Source organism: Antennarius striatus, chromosome 15 (assembly GCF_040054535.1).
Source record: "Antennarius striatus isolate MH-2024 chromosome 15, ASM4005453v1, whole genome shotgun sequence".
NCBI classification, from domain to species: domain Eukaryota; kingdom Metazoa; phylum Chordata; class Actinopteri; order Lophiiformes; family Antennariidae; genus Antennarius; species Antennarius striatus.
The window spans coordinates 10,028,933-10,046,892 of NC_090790.1; the positions used below are offsets into that span (position 1 = coordinate 10,028,933).

At 39.5% G+C, this 17,960-nt stretch overlaps 2 protein-coding genes across 4 annotated transcripts; both read right to left on the reverse strand.

Moving 5' to 3' along the window:
• Window positions 1-1,886: 1,886 nt before the first annotated feature.
• crkl (v-crk avian sarcoma virus CT10 oncogene homolog-like) lies at window positions 1,887-10,753 on the reverse strand. The gene is made up of 3 exons (XM_068334719.1): window positions 9,567-10,753; window positions 8,417-8,891; window positions 1,887-3,859 (listed from the first exon to the last, which is right to left on the reverse strand). Exons 1-3 carry the CDS (start codon window positions 9,875-9,877, stop codon window positions 3,725-3,727), a joined length of 921 nt encoding a protein of 306 aa, XP_068190820.1. The 5' UTR covers window positions 9,878-10,753; the 3' UTR covers window positions 1,887-3,724.
• Window positions 10,754-14,409: 3,656 nt separating this feature from the next.
• Window positions 14,410-17,664, reverse strand: ccdc74b (coiled-coil domain containing 74B). 3 transcript variants are annotated; one of them, XM_068334379.1, is made up of 7 exons: window positions 17,168-17,664; window positions 16,628-16,675; window positions 16,296-16,413; window positions 15,747-15,942; window positions 15,504-15,604; window positions 15,333-15,392; window positions 14,410-15,168 (listed from the first exon to the last, which is right to left on the reverse strand). In XM_068334379.1, exons 1-7 carry the CDS (start codon window positions 17,448-17,450, stop codon window positions 15,042-15,044), a joined length of 933 nt encoding a protein of 310 aa, XP_068190480.1. In that variant the 5' UTR covers window positions 17,451-17,664; the 3' UTR covers window positions 14,410-15,041. The 3 variants fall into 3 exon arrangements, with proteins under 3 accessions (XP_068190480.1, XP_068190481.1, XP_068190483.1); XM_068334380.1 differs by lacking the exon at window positions 16,628-16,675; XM_068334382.1 differs by lacking the exons at window positions 15,333-15,392; window positions 15,504-15,604.
• Between the last annotated feature and the right edge of the window lie 296 nt (window positions 17,665-17,960).

The window sequence follows — 17,960 nt, forward strand, 5'->3', positions numbered from 1 at the left end:
CCTATCCAATGATAGATATCTAGTGAGGATATCTTTGCCTATCGTATATTTCTTAATAGTGCACACACATTACACAACAATATCCAATGACAAGAGAATGATGGAGCGATGAAAGACTGTCCTAGAGCGGTGAGTTTGACCTGATAAAATGACAACAGACGGCTAGTGTGAAATTACCATCATAGTCTGGAACAGTTTCCCCAGCAGAAGGCTGGAGCGTCTGTGCTGTAAATGTTTTATGTGAGAGAGAGAGACAGAGAGAGAGAGAAACCATATCTGGGACATTTATAAAGCTTCAGGGAACACACGCTACACAGGAATATGCTTGGGCACATCAATGGAGTGAGTGGCATTTTTTAAAAGAGACACAAAGGCAATAGCTCTATTATTATCAGTTACGGTTCTAATTGGTTATAATAAAAAGCATGTTTTTGTTTATTAACTTCTAAGAACTAGTAAAAAGATAAGAGGAATTATTTGGATCACATACGTCACTCACCCTAGATCCTTCTCACATTGCTATAAAACAAGTTACCATCCTATTTGCTTGAATTAATGGGCATGAGTGATAATTCCTTCAAAGAGGGCCATGTGTGTAATGAGACGAGGCTTTATCCAGTGCTGACAGAGTTAAAGTGTAAGGATGTGTTCTGTTTTATTAATTAGTAATAGTGACTGTGTTTTTCAGGATGTTCTGTTATTCAGTTAGTGGACTTTGATGGCATAGATGCTTTTTTAAGATAAGCTCTGCTTCTTACAGTGCTGATTAATTAATGGGCTGACATTTGACTGACAACTTCCTTAATCACAACTGATGGGTAGACCACAGAGCTCTGAAACACCTACACACTGATTATATGGCTAAATTATTTTGAGACTAAAGAGCAGCAGCATGAAGGCTGATACCACTGGCCACTGGGTTCATATTTACCTTTAGTTTTAGGTTCACTTTAATCAATTAATCACCAGTGAAAGCCTATAACCTGAAATGTTATATTATATACAATATCTCATTTGCATGTAAACGTTCAATGTGCATTCACCTCGGGAAGCACGGCAGGTGTCGTCAGTTGTTTGGAGGGTGGCGGCGTTAATGGACCATCACTGACTGAGCCAAACATCCATTAAGCACACAGGGCGCCCCGAGAAGAGGCCAGACTCAGCTGAGTCTATGGTCATTGTTTCTGCTGCCACTGCTCACCGCAGCCCAGAGGATTACACTCATTGGCTTTAATAGCACTTTATCCAGGCACATATATTAAAAACTAAACCAGAATGGAAAGCCAGAAAGACACCCAAGTAGTTTATTGTCCAAATCTCTCCACAGGCTCCAGACTTCAGGGAATGCCATTCATCAGCATCCGAATTACCATGGGTAGCATGAGCATTATCCAATATTTAAACCTGGTAACTTCCCATGCTTCATAATTTATTCACTCTATTCAAGCATTCCATTATGGCAGCAAGTACATCCACCCTGCTGTATCTTCAATGAGTGGAGCCTCAGACGGGCTGCATGGATGTGTTTTAGTCGAGTCAACAGATCCAAGTAAATTTTGTGTATAAAAGTGTATGTATTGGTTAATGTTTGTGTGATTTGTATCTACAGTACTCTTAGAAGTAAACATGTCCATGAGACACTGACCTTGAAAAGTTCTCTATTCCACTACTTTGAGGTCAACTGACTTTTATTAGCAAGTCATTAAAAGTCTATTAATTGCTTTCTCCCTCCTGGGCATAGTCAGAATCAAAAGTGGAACTGTCAGAAAAGAGAGCAGCCATCCTATGACGCCTGGCTGCTGCAAAACACATCTACTCCCAAGTCATCTGTTAAAATAAGGCTCCATAAAAGGACATAGATACCACACGGAGCAACTTTAAGAAGTAGACGTAAATTTTATTTACTTGTTCTGTACATAAAGGGTCAATACCAGCACAGGTGTTAACCGTGGGAATTATTAACACGGCAATAGTATACGAAAATAAAAGGCACAATTTTCAAATCTTAAGCGAGACAGGCTTTCCTAGAATATGAGAAGAGAGCACAGTAATACTGTTAATGCCATTAAACAATTCAGAAGCATGACGAAAAGCATATTCACCTCAAGGAAGGAAGTGATCAGGTGTGTATTGCTTAATTAGTAGATTTCATTAATTTGACGAGGAAACCTACACTGGTTCACTTGCACAGACCAGAAGGGATCAAAATGAAAGAAATCTTTATTTAATAAGGACATAAATGACACTAAGCAGCATCGGCCAGGTAGAAGCATCTCCCCCTGGCCAAGAGGTCATGCACATAGGCAACCAGAAGGCATATTTCCCTTTTGCAAATGTCCCTGAAGGAACTTATCTTTAATATCTCTCGTTTTAATTGAAATGCTTGATTTATTAAATAAAAACTAACAAAAGCAAGACTGGAATACAACCAATAGTTGCACAATAGTTCTTACTCTCAGCTAACGACTGAGCAATGATTTGAGCAGAGAGCACTAGGAGAGACGGGCTGGAATATTTTATGTTACAGCAGAGATCTGGTGGTCAGCACTTGATGCAAATGTTAAATCCACGGCTTCTATTGGTCAAAAAGAAGCAGCTGCAACACAGTATCAACAAAGCTGCTTTCTAGGATGCTGATGGTTTGGTTGTATGAAAAGAAATGTGCAGACCAAACATTTGGAAGTCCTAAGTTGACACAAAAACGAGGTTTGAAAAGATGGGATCATTTACCTCTCTGGGAAAAGCATCAGTGAGATTTTATTGACCTGCAAACTGTCGGACACTGAGAACTTTCTCACCTCAGAGGAAAGCCTGCAGGCCTCGTTGGCCAATGGTGAAGAGTCCTGCCGAGGCCTACTGCAGTGTTTGAAATCTTCTACTGTTAGATGCTTCTGGCACTAAAAATCTAATAATCTTTAGGCCTTGTCCTTGTTAAAAATGATGTAAAGGACTTTATAGCGAGGTACCACCTGATCAGGCTGGTACCCATCTTTTTGATCATGTGGCAGACGAAAACGGAATATATTGCATACGGCCATGTTAAGCTTTGTCAACCAGATCGTCCACAAACCCATCTCTCCGGCTTCCTCCTGACTCGTCACATATTTCATGCACTTCGACATCCTGATGTCCCGAATGGCCTGCAGCCTACTGAGTAATGGTTAAAGTACAACAGTTCCTTGATTGTTTGAAGAAATAACGTTTGACCGAATTCTTGGCTTCTCATTGCCTCAGTCCTCTCCGGATTCCATCAGGCTATTGCCATCATCTAAATTGTACAAATATCCTCACACAAACAAACAAACTGCTGCATTCTGAAGTTCTCAAGACTTCAAACATAACAGATATCCAGAGAAGGAAATAAAACACAGACCTGTTGTGATGTAATGTGGTATCTAGTATGAACCCACATGCGCGCGCGCACACACACACACACACACACACACACACAAACACACACACAGATTTGGAAATGAAAAGGACACTAATGCAAAAACATGGCCCAGCCTGGAACCTAGACATGGGAAAGGGTACTTTGAAATGTGACGTCAGGTTTTAGTTTTGTTCCAATGCCTAAAGCTGTAAACAGAAAGCCTTACAATGATTGGCAACAACAGAGTGGTCTCTATCATTGTACAGCCCCGAACAGGCGGCGATGGTTAGAGAAGTGGCGACAGTCTGATACGGGACGATACCAACAAGAGGGTCCAGTCTAACGCTGGGGTCAGTCACTCTCGTCCGGATTCTGGGGATCTATGATTTTGACATGGGTGAATGGGAAGAGACCTCTCCGTCCGTTCACCTCTCCCTCCCACTGACCGCTGATGTTCATCCGTGTCACCATGACGATATCTCCAACCTGAGGAAAGAAGAGTGACCAGGTTACAGAAGGAGCAGGACGTGTTTACAGCACACGCAGAGTATAACTTTGGGTTCATTATAAATACTTCTGGATTACATTGCATAATTTCAGTCACAGGATCATAAATGCAGTTGCAACCATGATTTATTTAAAGAGGCAATTACTCCTGAATTTAGAATGAACTGAGAATTTACCATCAGACTATTTTTTTTCTACAGCCAATAACTATATTGACAGAAGATGAGCTCATGAACATACAGCAGCAATTAGTAACTTAAACCATTCCTTCAAATGAAAAATTGTCTCCAAAGGAATCAGTGTCCGAGTTCTCTTGCTAACTAAATGGGCGATAGGCATATGATTCCAGGACTAATAATAAACTCTAGATTGGGAAGCTAATCACCGGTTTCGTGAAAAAGCAAGATAGAGCTGGCTTTACTGAAACATTCTGAAAACCAAGGACCTTAAAATGGAAAATATGACCAATGACCAATCTTTGAAATCCTAAACTAAAAGAACTAATTTTTAGTTAAATGTGTTATATTCAACATGTGCCAAGCACAACAATTCCAAGCTATTTTTACAATATGTAAAAAATTGAGAAAATGCATAAAATGTCCAGTGCCATGCCTCCACACACCAAATACTGAGTTAGCATGTCGAAATCAACAAAATTATCACACCTGTCGTCCAGATGACCCTAATCTGTTCAGGCATGTGTTCTCTTTTAAAGTCAGCACAAAAGCCAAATCACCATAATGAAAAAAGTGAAGAGTGACTGAGGGCAGTGTTAGCATCTTTTACTTCAAAATAAGCAAGTCATTTCTTCGTGAACATCAGCTGGATCAAAAATACACTCTGCTGCCTATGGAACAGGAACACTACTAAATCATTACAACTCCTGTGAAACCAGTTAATCAATTAATGATACAAAACTGAAGTGACCCAGTTGGATTAACAGTCATGTAGTAAGTCAATGAAAAAATCTACCTCTTGAAAAACAGCAGCCCCAGAGAAGCTTGGTAGCCGTCAGCTATGATCTACACAAAGCCATAGGCGCAGACAGATAAAAAACATGATGAGACGAGCAGAGGTATTCATTTTTGATGAAGAGCAAGTTTAAAAGTAGTAAATCAATATTCTCATCTCAATTCGCCTCTCTCTAGTGTCTGGTTTCCAGGTTTCTGGTGGCTTCCTCCTTTGGATTTCAGTAATTACGAAGCCAACAACCACTTTCCTGAAACATTAGATTATATGTTTGATCTTTCAACTACTAACTTGAGCCCCCAGTTGAGGCTAAACCTGGTACAATGTTGGGAGCACACTGAAGAAAAATCCTTGGCCAGAAAGTTTTAATGACATAGAGAAGTCCACCACGTGGTTGTGGTAACCAGGGTAACACGTCAAAAGCTTTGCAATGCAACAGTCCCAAACAGACAAGTTCACAACTGAAAATAAATTTTGTTCGGCGTGCCAGGTTAACTATAGCAAGAACAAAAAGGAACAAGGTGACAAATTCAGCTCTGTCTCACTCTCCGCTTCACTGTCTGCTTTAACAGTTGGATAACCAAACACTGAAAATGATGCACTGAGACACATTCACAATGCATACGTCAAGTCATGTGGACTGTTACCATGTACATTAGTGTAACATGGGGCATGTTTATGAAAATGTTTAAAGTAAGCCAAATCTATTTTTATATGACACATTTCTTGAATTTCAGCTGTTTATTTAATATTTGCTGCTGTTTTAGAAGTCATGATTGTTCATTGACGTACCCAGGATAGAAAAATATTGCGTAGGCTAGTTTGATGATTCTTAATTGATTAGAAGACATGTTTTGTATATGTGATCGATGTTGGCAGAGATTTGTTTTATAGCTCCTGTAATTTGATGCTTACGCTTGGATGAATACAGTTGGTGTTGAGAATTTCAGAGATCAAAGGATATTTTTGTTCTTACTTATAACTACTGTACATAAGTACAGTCTATTTCATAATAAAAAGCCTATAATAACCATGCCTGCACAACACTGATTGTTGATCATTACAAGAACTTTATCTCGCATACTTTTTTCCAATAAAGCCATTTATTGTTGCTAATTATTGGGGTAAGCCACTCTTCAGCAGCATAGTAGATATTACAGTATGGATAGATAATGGTGTCAAAACACAAACCTGCAGCCTGAACTAGGACAATGTGTAGAGACACACAACATTTTACTGATGACTAGTTACACCCAAGCGTCAAAAGCAATAGGCTCCAGCTTGCCAGTGGCACAATTTACAATAATTCTTTAAACCCAGGATGACAACATCAAGAAACACACAGTGTGAGGTGTGAAGTTTAAGATGCACGAAACCAAGATGGATCACACTGACAGTCAGCCTTGACAGTTTGCTGAATTAAAAAGGTAAATAAAAGTTTCCATTTGCATTATGTATGAGCAGTGTTGATCAATGTTGGTTTTTTCCCATTTGACTAATGAAATAGCATTTCATTATCTTTTAATATTGTATTCAAGTCTAATTTAATCAACACAGCATGTATATCACAACTGATATTTACCATATAATGAACTAATAATGGTATGAATGTAGAAAATAATTTCATGTCAAGTTCTCCTGTAGTTGCTTTGCTTTCCCATCTGTACACATTCTTTTCTTCTATTGTCAATTATGTAAAGCTGGTTAGGTGTACATTTTGTTTCAAGATGTTCTAGTGGCAGAAAAAAATAAGATTGACAACTAAAGACACAGATTCAGGCCAGTTTTTCACTTTAAGTTAATGCCCCCATGGTGTCTCTATTATTAAATATTCAGCACTCCCACAGGTGACTAAGACAATGGAAAGCAGAGAAAACAGGCCTACTGCTGTTGCAGGGCCCTGTATAATGTTTGGTGTGAAACCTAAGCACTAGCTTTGCTCAAATTTACACTATCATTCTGTTTAAATCATAGATTCAACCCAGCTGTTGAAGCCCAGTTTTATTTTCTACATACATCACAGACAATCTCGAGTGTTAAATGGCAGCAGTGACAGATTCACTGTCTTCTCTCTCCTGGGGGTGTTAACACAGATCAGTCTAGCTGAGCATTCTGGAGCTCCAATAAATGTGTGAAGTGCACATTATCAATTACATCAGTGGTTTCAATATTTCACCTCGACTAAAAAGGGTTTGTATTACACAGAGTGCAAAACTGAAAAAAACAACAGAGTAGTGAAATAACATTGGTGTCAATAGAGTTCCTGCCGAGAAGTGTGCCATAAAAACTGAGCCACATACAAACAAATCATTTGTAGAATTGGGGATCCATTTTCCTATCAGTGTAAGTTAGGTCAAACATGCGGTCAGTCCAGAGTCCTCGTCTAACCTTAATTTAAAACCTCCAGATTTTGGGGAAAAGACAGTCGTCTAGTAGACAGTTTTCAACACCGGTTCTCTTCATCACCACAGGTTTGCATCCAAGTTTTATTACACATTATAAAATAACTCAACATGGTTTAATTTACTTTTCAGGATTAGTCATTTGGGCAAGCAAACCAGTCAGATGATTTACAATCATAATTGTTCTGATGCTAAAGCCCAACTGAGGTGAAAAACTAAACGAAGAAAGAGCACAATTATGTGATGCACATGTATGGCAGCCCTACAAACCTTTGCAATATTTCATTGCATTCTGTAAAGGGTTTTTTTAGACGGTTATTAATGGACTACACCTTGCTGTGTATGAGGTGTGTGCACTTCAGGACAGAAAAAGCTAAACATGGTCCCCGAGAAAAGGAAGCTTAGAGTCAACCCAACACTTTTGCAGATGCACCAGTAACATTTACAAAACACCTATAAGGCTGTTAAAACAGTCTTAAACATAATCATGCCAGACCAGGGTCAATTGCTCATTGTTCAACACAATATAATACCATGAATCCAGTCCCATCCATATCACTAAAGTACATCAACTCAAGCAGCCATGCTGGGGCAGGTCCTAATAAATCAAGTCATTTCAGAATTTACAATACATGCCAAACACAAACCAAATTTGTTGTTCATAAAAACAAATTCCATGAACAGTGAGATTAAATTTACAGGAACAAAAATCATCAGCATATACAACCAACTCGTTAACTTAAAAAACAAAGCCAAACAACAACAAAATAGCCAGGGCCAGCTTGTATAACCACCGAGTGAAATAATAGTGTGAATTCAATAAGGCTGGAGAGGAGCCACAAGCTATCTTAAGACACTTTGACAGAGCAAGCAGAACTGCTGCGGTGACTCTACAGGCAGCACTGGTGTTACATCACTCTCATTATTAGTTGCTCTCTGCTGCAATGTCATTGCAGTTCAAGGTAGTACAGTAATAGATTAGCTATAGGTGTAAAACACAGCTTATATCAGAGTTCTTTGGAGATTCTAGAGAAACAGTTCGTTGGTTTTATTCCAATGTTGTTTTAACCAAATAAATCATCTACCTTTTCTCAAGGAGGACCTACTTCACATACTGTATAATTATTTTATTATAAAGATAAGTTTAAAATAGAGATTACAATACCTCTAAAGCAAGAGCTGTTTTATCGTAGGCGCATGGCACTCGTTTCTGGATGGCCTTCGCCATAACAGGGCCGTTCTGCATGGATGGTACCGGGGTGATCACTGCTCCAGGTGTGCCAGGGGGCAACGGCGAAGGAGTTTGAGGCTGGGCATAGGCGTGAACGAGAGCATGCGAGGGCTCAGGGATACCATAGCTGTTGGAGTTGCGAGATCCATGGGAAGCCTGCCCAGGGTGAGGTGAAGGTCGTACCAATTTTTCCACGTAGGGCACAGGGATCATACCAACACGTCCCTCTTTACTTTTGGCACTCCACCACTGCTCCTCTGGTTTCTCCAGGATGATAAGGATCTCCCCTTTCTTGAAAGGAAGGTCCTCTGCATCACTGCCAGTGAAGTCATACAGAGTTCGCACATACTCCAGATTGTCTTCTGGTCCACCCATTGGCTGAATGGGACAACTCACTGTGCTTGGGTATCTTGACAGAATAAATAAGACAAAAGAAGAAACCATTATACAGTTTCCTTAACAACACAAAATTTTATTTCCCTATTGAATCAGATCATTCAGATAAGTCAAATATTTCCATAAACAATAGAGATATTTTTCTGAAGATGCCAATCATAATCATAATCATGTACATCTTCATATAAACGGTCTTGTTTATTGTCATTTCATTTAACCTTTTTTCAGCCAGGAGGACCCACTGACACTGAAATCCACTTTTCCAGGAGTCATGGTCTTGATGAATAGCACAGTAAACATCCTACATAATGATGTAAAGCACTGTCATGAGTGACGTAGAACAATGTCATATGTAGTTCAAGTATTGCTGTGTGCAAGGAAACAATTAGATAACCATGCAAACCACAAACTTGTAACACCTTGCACAATGATCATTGGATGTGACACCACACTGACCTATTTAAAACAGTCAGCTACATGTGAGGTGATTGTTTTCAATGTTATATCTGACAACCAGCAGGCTTCTTTACATCACAAAGGCTTGATGCTGGTTGAAAGTGGGTTAGTTTTGATAAAAATAGATATCTTGGTCAACCTAGATGTGGCATGCTTGGCGGGCCAGATGTGATTGCAATAAATCATAGCGTGCATCCTCTCCTAAGACAAGTTAGTAGGGTGGCTGTCCTACCTTGGGGCTGGCTCTATTAGCGTGGTTGTATCCAAGTAGTGGATTTTGTAGAACTCCAGGAGAGCAGGCAGATTTTCAAACTCTTGATCGCCTATCTTAAACCTTTTGCTGGGCAACGAGTTGATGATATAGTGAGACACTCTGGAGTTTTCAGACACCGACAGCACGTAGTCGCCGTGGCAGGTCGACGAGTCTCGAACCAGAAACATTCCATGTCTCTGTCCTTGCAACCTACACTGAGCCTCTACTCGTGACAAGCATCCGAAATACCAGGTGGAGCGATCAGCTGAATCAAACCGAGCATTTGACATTTCTAGTTAAATATAAGTTACTATCAGTCTACAAATAAGAATAATTATTAACAAACTAGGCAATAATTTAAACGTGTATGCGTGGGTATGATTAGCCAATCACACCAACTTGGAGGATTTGAAAGATGCAGGGTAGGGCATTTGTCGCCCTATGAAACTTTACATAAACGCTGCAGGTTCCCAGGTTGAAAAATAAAGAACCTAATTAGAAAATCAACCTGATGTTTTTATTGACAGGTTGCGACTGGCTTCACCCAACTTGGAAGCATTCTGTGGTTCCCGAGTTGAGCCGTCAATGTCTGAGCGACTGAATGAGCAGCGAGAATACAAATGAGAACTTGCGACAGCCAAACACCGGCGGAAACAAAAGCTACAAATCATAAAAAGAAGCTTCCTTCTTTCTATCCGCCTTGCGAGAAAAAACACCAGGCTTCTCTGCTAATTTATCTCCTCCGGTCAACGTCAGAGACGAGGCGGCCTCAGTTTGTCGTCTGTTAAATCCGCATGAAGCGAAAAGAAGCAACGGTAGTTTGAATCTCCTTGTTACCGCAATAAGGCACACGTCACGGAAATGCGTTTTTGAAAGCCCTTTCTCTCTAGTGGGAGCAGACTTTAGTGGCACAACAGCAAAAATGGCGGCCCCGCAACACGTCTTCACACAAGAAAAGATCTCATAGTAGCAGCTTGTCTCTCTCGCGCGCGCATCTCACGAGCTCGTCCGTTCCGCCGTCAGCCTGTCGTCGTTCAGGTGGTCGAGAGGGATCCGGGTCCAGGGGTCACTATGTTATACTTTCCCTTAATTCTTACTCGTCCCCCCCCTCACCACCCCAGCGACCAGAAGTGCTAGTATGAGACAGAAAAAATGGCGACTGGAGGGCAGCTCCCGTTTTCTATCTGCACGTCACTGACGCCTGGAGGGAGAGGTGGGAGGAGGAAAGGGGGCGTGACGAAGACAGGCCCCCACCCTTGTGTGGTGAGAACGACGTCAATCATTTATATATATATATATATATATATATATATATATATATATATATATATATATATATATTATATATTATATTTAAACATTATTTTTATATATGTATATATAGGCAAGAAGTTTATGAATAAACCCCTTATCCTTTGGCTAATTTGAGATATGTTTTTAAAAATTGGTTATAAAAAAAACAATTTTAAGACAAAGTTTTGTGATATTTTTTGGTACGTTTTGATTGAAACGTACCGTTGCCTGATTGTGTTGTGACAAATTGACAGCTAAAATTTCAAGAGAAAAAACCCCACAATACTCATTCAGCTAAACTCAACGGACCACTTTAAACTAACCCATGTTTAAAAAATGCATTGACATTGGGTAGGAAAAGATATCTGCTGGAATTCCATAGTTAGTTAAACATGATAGTGATTGTACTGAGTCACAATGGTGAATGCTCCACATTCCACAACAGTGCATGTAAACCAGTCGTGTATCCAGAGGTACAATGATAGATTTCCCAAGACCGAGTTGAAACATGTTTGATGACAAATAATCAGATATGATGTATCCGGTCACTGCACCTCAGACATGGGTTCTCACCCAACTGTTATGAAAGCACCAGAAACCATAGGCAGCCATAGTAGACTGGCACATACCGTAGGTCCAAATAGTCTCAGTAATGATGAATTTCAATTCTGATTACCTCATTCTGGTGTGGTCCACTTGGATGCCATCCCTGGGTCATATGTGTACTCAGTTTCTGGAGTTGAGTAACATCACAGTTCTGAACAAGGCAACAATGACGTCCAATCTGAGCCCTATTGAAAACCAGTGGGGTTGTTTAAAAAAAAGGTATAATGAATGGCACCTCCAGGTAGCTCTGACTGAAGGGTGAGATGTCAATCCGTTGGATGACATCATCCAGAGGTTGTTCCTATCCATGAGGACAAGGATTATTGTGATAATTAAAGCTGACACAAAAGTGTGAAGTGCTGTGTGCTCCATTTGTGCCACCTTAGAAATTCATGGTGTGGAAATTTAGGTTAAGTGTTGTGCTGTTACTGTTTTTCAATTGCACTTAGATATCCTTCAAGTCTAGATTCCTTTTTTCGGACAAAGTCCAGCCTTTAAATCTAAAACAGTTATAGCACATTTATTTATAGATATTCATATTATATAGAAGTCTAAACATGAAATAAATTCTTATGCATACATTTTAGTGTGAATCTATATTATTGGATTGTCATTCGTCAATTATGTATTAGTTTCATTTAGCACGTGCATGTAGTTAAGATGGAGCTAGTTTTAACTAATTAGAACATGAATAGTCAGTATTTTATAAGATAATTATGTTTCTATTTAAATTTCTGAACCTACCACAAATTACTAAAGGTATATACTAAATATAGTGGAGTTAAAACTATATTAATTTCATATAAAATTAATATATGAAATTAACATATGAATTTTAATATATTAATTTCATATTAATATATGAACTTTTACCCATAAAAGTACAGTATTATGGGTAAAGAACCATAATACTGTACTTTTAACGGTGAATGTAAACTTTCTATTTGTTTAGCTGCATGGACTTAATAAAGGCCATTTGGGATGTGTTCCTTGTGCAGAATAAATAATTAGTTCACTCACTGTTATATAATGACAGATAAATCACTGCAGTTTTATTTTAAAGTGATGAGCATCTGACAGCTAGAATATTCCTGATGTTGTCATTGCTGTCCTATTAAATTAATACGTGTCATAGTATTAGTATACTCATTTCATTTTGTTTCATTGCATTATAGCTTATGACTAGCTGACTGTAGCTTCATGACCAGTGTCTATATTTGAACTGTGACGTAATGTACATTTACTCAGTCAACAGTTAAGCTTTATTTCCCTATTTTCATTTCCTGCTACTCTCCAACATCCATTCAGTTTCATTGTATGAGCATTAGCTTATCTGACAGTGAAGTGTGACATACGTCTATATGCCGAATGGGAGAGTTGATTTGAATGCATGTGACAGCAGCTGAAAAGAAGTCTAATTTTGAAGTACTGTAATTCAAACAAAAGAATGTGCTAGAAAACAATGACCAAGTATGATGACCCATTGAATATGGAGGATCAACTTCTGCTAATTGATAACAGTAAAATGGATAAGGCAGCAGCTCTGTTCCGCTAGTTATTGAGGTTGAATTAAACCAGGCCTCAAGAGGTGACAGCAACCGGCTCAGAGCAGCTCTCACTGCTGCAGCACTGCTTGAATGTTAATAGATATTCACCCTCTGGGTCTGGACGGCTAATGACTGCCAATTCCCACATTTCTACAAAGACACAATGATGCAACAAACTGGAAAGAAGAAAATAAACAAGGCCCACTGCACCTCTTCTGAAGTAAAAATAAAAGAGGAAGAATTTTAAGATTAAGGGACAGGAATTTGTGCATTTCATCACAAAAGACGTCTTGGATTTTACAATAAATACATTAGCTCAATCGTATTGCTACATTGACAGACAATATGACAGATTTTTTTTGTGTAATTTCACACTTAAACACATAAACACACAAATACAATGTTTAAAATTAATTAAATTACTCCATAATAAATTAAATAGGAAATTGGAAGAAGGCAAGAAGGTTCTGTGGTTAAAACCTTTCTGTGCAATGTTCTCCCAGTGTTGGTGTGGGTTCTCAACGGGTTCTGTCCAGGTTCTTTCTCCCAACACCAGAAACATGCAACATAGGTGAACTGTTTCCACTAAATTGATGAGCGTGAGTGTGAATAGTGGTTTCCCTTTCTATGCGGCCCTGTAATAAACTGTGGCCTTGTAATTAACTGACGACCTGTCCAGTGTGTACTCTGCTTCACCTATGGTAGGTGTAGCATATACCCTTGACTTGGATCCTGATAAGCGTCTGATAACAAGACAATTACAGATTGTCTCCCCTTAAAGAAAATGAATGAATGAATGAATGAACGAATAAAATAATAAATGAAGTAATAATATGCCTATGCCACCTATACAAAGGCTGTCATTAAACAGATACACACTTGTGGATTTCTACAAACATCTATGCACATGCATGTTTTACACTTTCACAGTAACTGTATTGTGTGAAACAGTGTTTTATCAATTTCTTTTCCTTGCCTTAAAATGTTGAATGCTGTTATAAACTGCGAGACGTATTGCTATCAAGCACATTTGTAGCCTGGAAAATGTCAGTCTGAGGGTAGAAAATATGCCGTGACTGTTCTTCCACAGGTCGCACCTACGTCTTGTTCACACCTCTAACTTTACAGGTGATAGGTGGAAAGTCAGTGTCAATACGTTCCTCACAGCTCAATTTAATGCAATTTCTGGCAATAGTTTCTTAAATGACTACTTCCTCATAGTTTTAGAAACTTCACACAAGATTAAACATGTGAAACTGTCCTACTATGTAACATAACTGTCATCTGTCAAATTAACAAAGCAACTTAAAGCTCCAATACCAGTGTTAAAAAAAAATCAGTGGAAGAAAACAAAAACAGTCCTATATTGTGTTAAAACTTTTTAATACAGTCCTCAAATAAATGTGACTGGAAACACTCGAAGCAGCAGTTAATTAAAGGATTACATCGCTCTATACGATGTAAATACAAAGCCAGAGAAAAAAGGTTGGGATCATGTCCATAAATTGGGTTTATGACGTACGCCAGGCACATTCTGGTTAGTCTGACTCATATACATCTGATTTGCATGGTTCCATAAAGTCAGTTCAACACAGTTAAGCTTATTTAGTTAGGCATCATATGCTGGAAAGATGAACTGGTACAAAACAGGCTAACCTTCCTTAGCGGTCCTAGTGGTAAAACAACATTAGGGGCTGTGCTTCTTAAACTGGAGGCTCCAACAGATACCAGGTACAGTCCCAAGAAGAAATCAACAGAAGCACTCTGGCCCCAACTGATTTCTTAGGTTCACTCAAGCCTTGCATTGGACTTTAAACCTTGCTTTTCCAAACATGGTTTTAGGAACAGGCCCCCAGTGTCTGGTAGTTTCGCATATCATCATTTGCTTGTCTTTCTAGGGGTCTACAGAGGTACATTTTTAATCATTATGGTAACTATAACTGAGTACAATCAGTTGAAGTAGCTGTGTAAAGTTCCAGCTGAAGTGAATGCTATATTTTCGATCTTGTCACTGCACCATTCTTTTGAGACGGCTTCTCTGCACAGCACGAGTCCTCCTCTGTCTGTCTGCAACAGTAGAACTGAGGCTCTGTTTGAGGGCTGGGAGGACCACCCCAGACTGGGAGGGTCCAGACCTGGTAAAGGACACGCATGAAAATTTAACTAAGAGTGCCAGTGTGGCTTTTTGAGATTAGTGACATTGTGAAAAAAGCATCTGCGATCAATATAACTGGCAGTGAAGGCAGGAGTTGTGAACGCTCTTTTGTATAGAGGCAAAGGCAGAAAAAGATTCACGTACGTTTTTTGTGGAAATGTTTGAAGACCAAGTTTTGGAAGTTTTTTTTCCTCAGAAAACTTGCTGAGAAGTTCAAAATAGAAAAAAAAACCATTAGAACAACTGAGCTCGTTGTTTCTTCTCTATTATATGTTTGTCAATGATCAAAAAACATTGTATTCTCTAACACTTTACCGGGTGCCATCAACTAGGTAGGCCTTGGTCAGAATGTAGTTTTCTGGGGTGATTTTCTTGCTCAAAACGATGTCTCTCAGCAACGCTTTCACACCTACAATCTTTATGAGTGTTTGTGATAAAATCATTGAACGTCTCACAATATTCGTAAAGATGCCACAAAATATACCTACTATATTTTTTTCATTTCTCAACACATTCAAGTAATTTCAACTGTAATATTGTCGCGTGATGGACACTTACTTCCTGAGACTGTAAGCTGTTGGCGTTGTACAGCTGCCGAATGATGACCTCACATTCCTGTAGAGTGGGAGCGCGGGGTGGATGGAAGGGACAGCTCTGAATACGTAAAGGCTGTAACGATGTGATGAGACCCCCTCTCTCCTCAAGGCCGTGGTCCTGCCTGGCAGATCCCTGACGTTTGTCGCCATCACCAACGCTTCTCCCAAGCATTCAGTGAGAAGAAATCAATTCAACACATCTGTTAATCCATTGAGGTTAAGATTTATTAACTGTCTCATGTCAAGGACATGTTGTCAACACTTATATAATTTCTTCATCAACTTTTTAATTTTTTTAACCATTTAAAGGCAGACGATCCATTCACAGACGGACAGTGAAACTATAAAGTGAAATTTTCTCAAGTACTTTTGTAAATTCATGATTCAGCTTGAATTAATGCTTTCTTTGTATTATTGGCTAAATCACAATTGAGGCAAAACTTTGCTCTGGTCTGAACACTGTAGCTGCAGCAGATGAATGAGTACCAGGTATACATGGATGGGCATTCACCTCATTGCTTGGTCTAGTGAGGACCAAGTGTTGTTCAACGACTCCTCCAGGTAGAGCCCCACATGCGTGTCGCCTTCCTGAGTGGGGGGTGAAATACCTTGTTGGCTGCATGCCATTCCTTGGAGAAGAAACCAGTGGGAAGAGAATTGGTGACTACCATGTCAAAAATGCTTGGAGGTTTATACGCACTGTATGCCTCATTATCCAAAGACACGCAAACTATGAGATACTGAGATAACAGAATTATATCTGTTTATATCGATATAACTGACAGTCTCTGATGGGATGAAGAAAAAAAAAAATCCCGCAGCAAATCAGCTAAAAAAACTTACCTTTTCTACTTGATTTGATGGGCTCCATTATCAGCTCATACTGCAACTCTGCAACACCCATAGGGATAGAATTATAGTGTATGTTAGGGGTGTACAAGAAGCACTATCTTGAAATCCTCAGTCAACAGCCAATGATTCCAGAACCTCAGTCCTGTGTTGGTGTGTACGTCTTACAATTTTATATATTAGATACCATGTTTATTACTTTCTAAACTATAAACACAAATCTTGACTTACTTTTTTTTTCTCTCCTTTCTCCTTTGCCCTTGTCCAAATTAATTTGTAAGTGCGTTTTCTAATCTCCTGATATTAACTAATCACTTAAACTATGCACTACCATAATTACGTGGCTTACACCACAAAGTACGGCGAACTAATTCTAACTATTGATTCCAACTCATTTATCAGCTGATCTGAATCATGTGCGACTAGCCAACATGAGATCATGCAAAGACGGACACTATCAACAACAAATATCAAGTAACAACTCTACAGTTCATATCATTTTTGTCATCTTCCATCTCATCCTGACTTCTTTACCTTTGTTCTTCCGCCTCAGGTACTCGATCTCCGCGTGGAGCTTCTCCAAAGTGTCCGTGTGTTGTTGCTGAAGAAACTGTATATTCCGCTGCAACGATGCGACGCGGGGGTCCGTGTCGCTGTGACGGGACACCTCCGCTGCTCTCTCCACTCCACCGTCGGTTGCCGTGACAACCGGCTGCCGGATCGAGGGTAAACGACGTGGAGAACGAGTCTTCACCAGGCGCCCTGCTCTGGTCCAGTGCGGTAGATACCTCACCGGTGGAAGCTTATAGCCCGACATAGCTTTGGCTAATGAGGCTAACGAACAATTCTAGCTAACAAATTGGACACGAGCTTGTTTCCACACAACTATCGAACAAATACCGATAACTTTTTTTTTCCTTACCATTATTTTCAAGGATGACCAAGTTAACCTACAGTAGCTTGAGGGTTGTTAGTTATCTACACGTTAACAAATTAGCTCAACTAAGTAGTTTGTAAACAGCTCTGTTGAATTACAGACGCGACGTTGCCATGACAACAGCATGACAGCCATTCTTCTTCCTGCATTCAGCCGAAATGCATCCAGCTTACATACGCATTACCGCCACCTACTGCCCAGGAGTGTAAACTACACAATGGATCCACGAGTTGAACGTGCCGGCAATTTAAATTTTTAATTGTTTGGTTGTTACAAATCAACTTAACAACCCCCTCTGCTGCTTAACTGACCAGAACAATATCCCAGAAGTTTGACTGATAGTTTCCTATACTCCAATTAAAAAATGTTCAATTTTTTTTTAGCAGCACA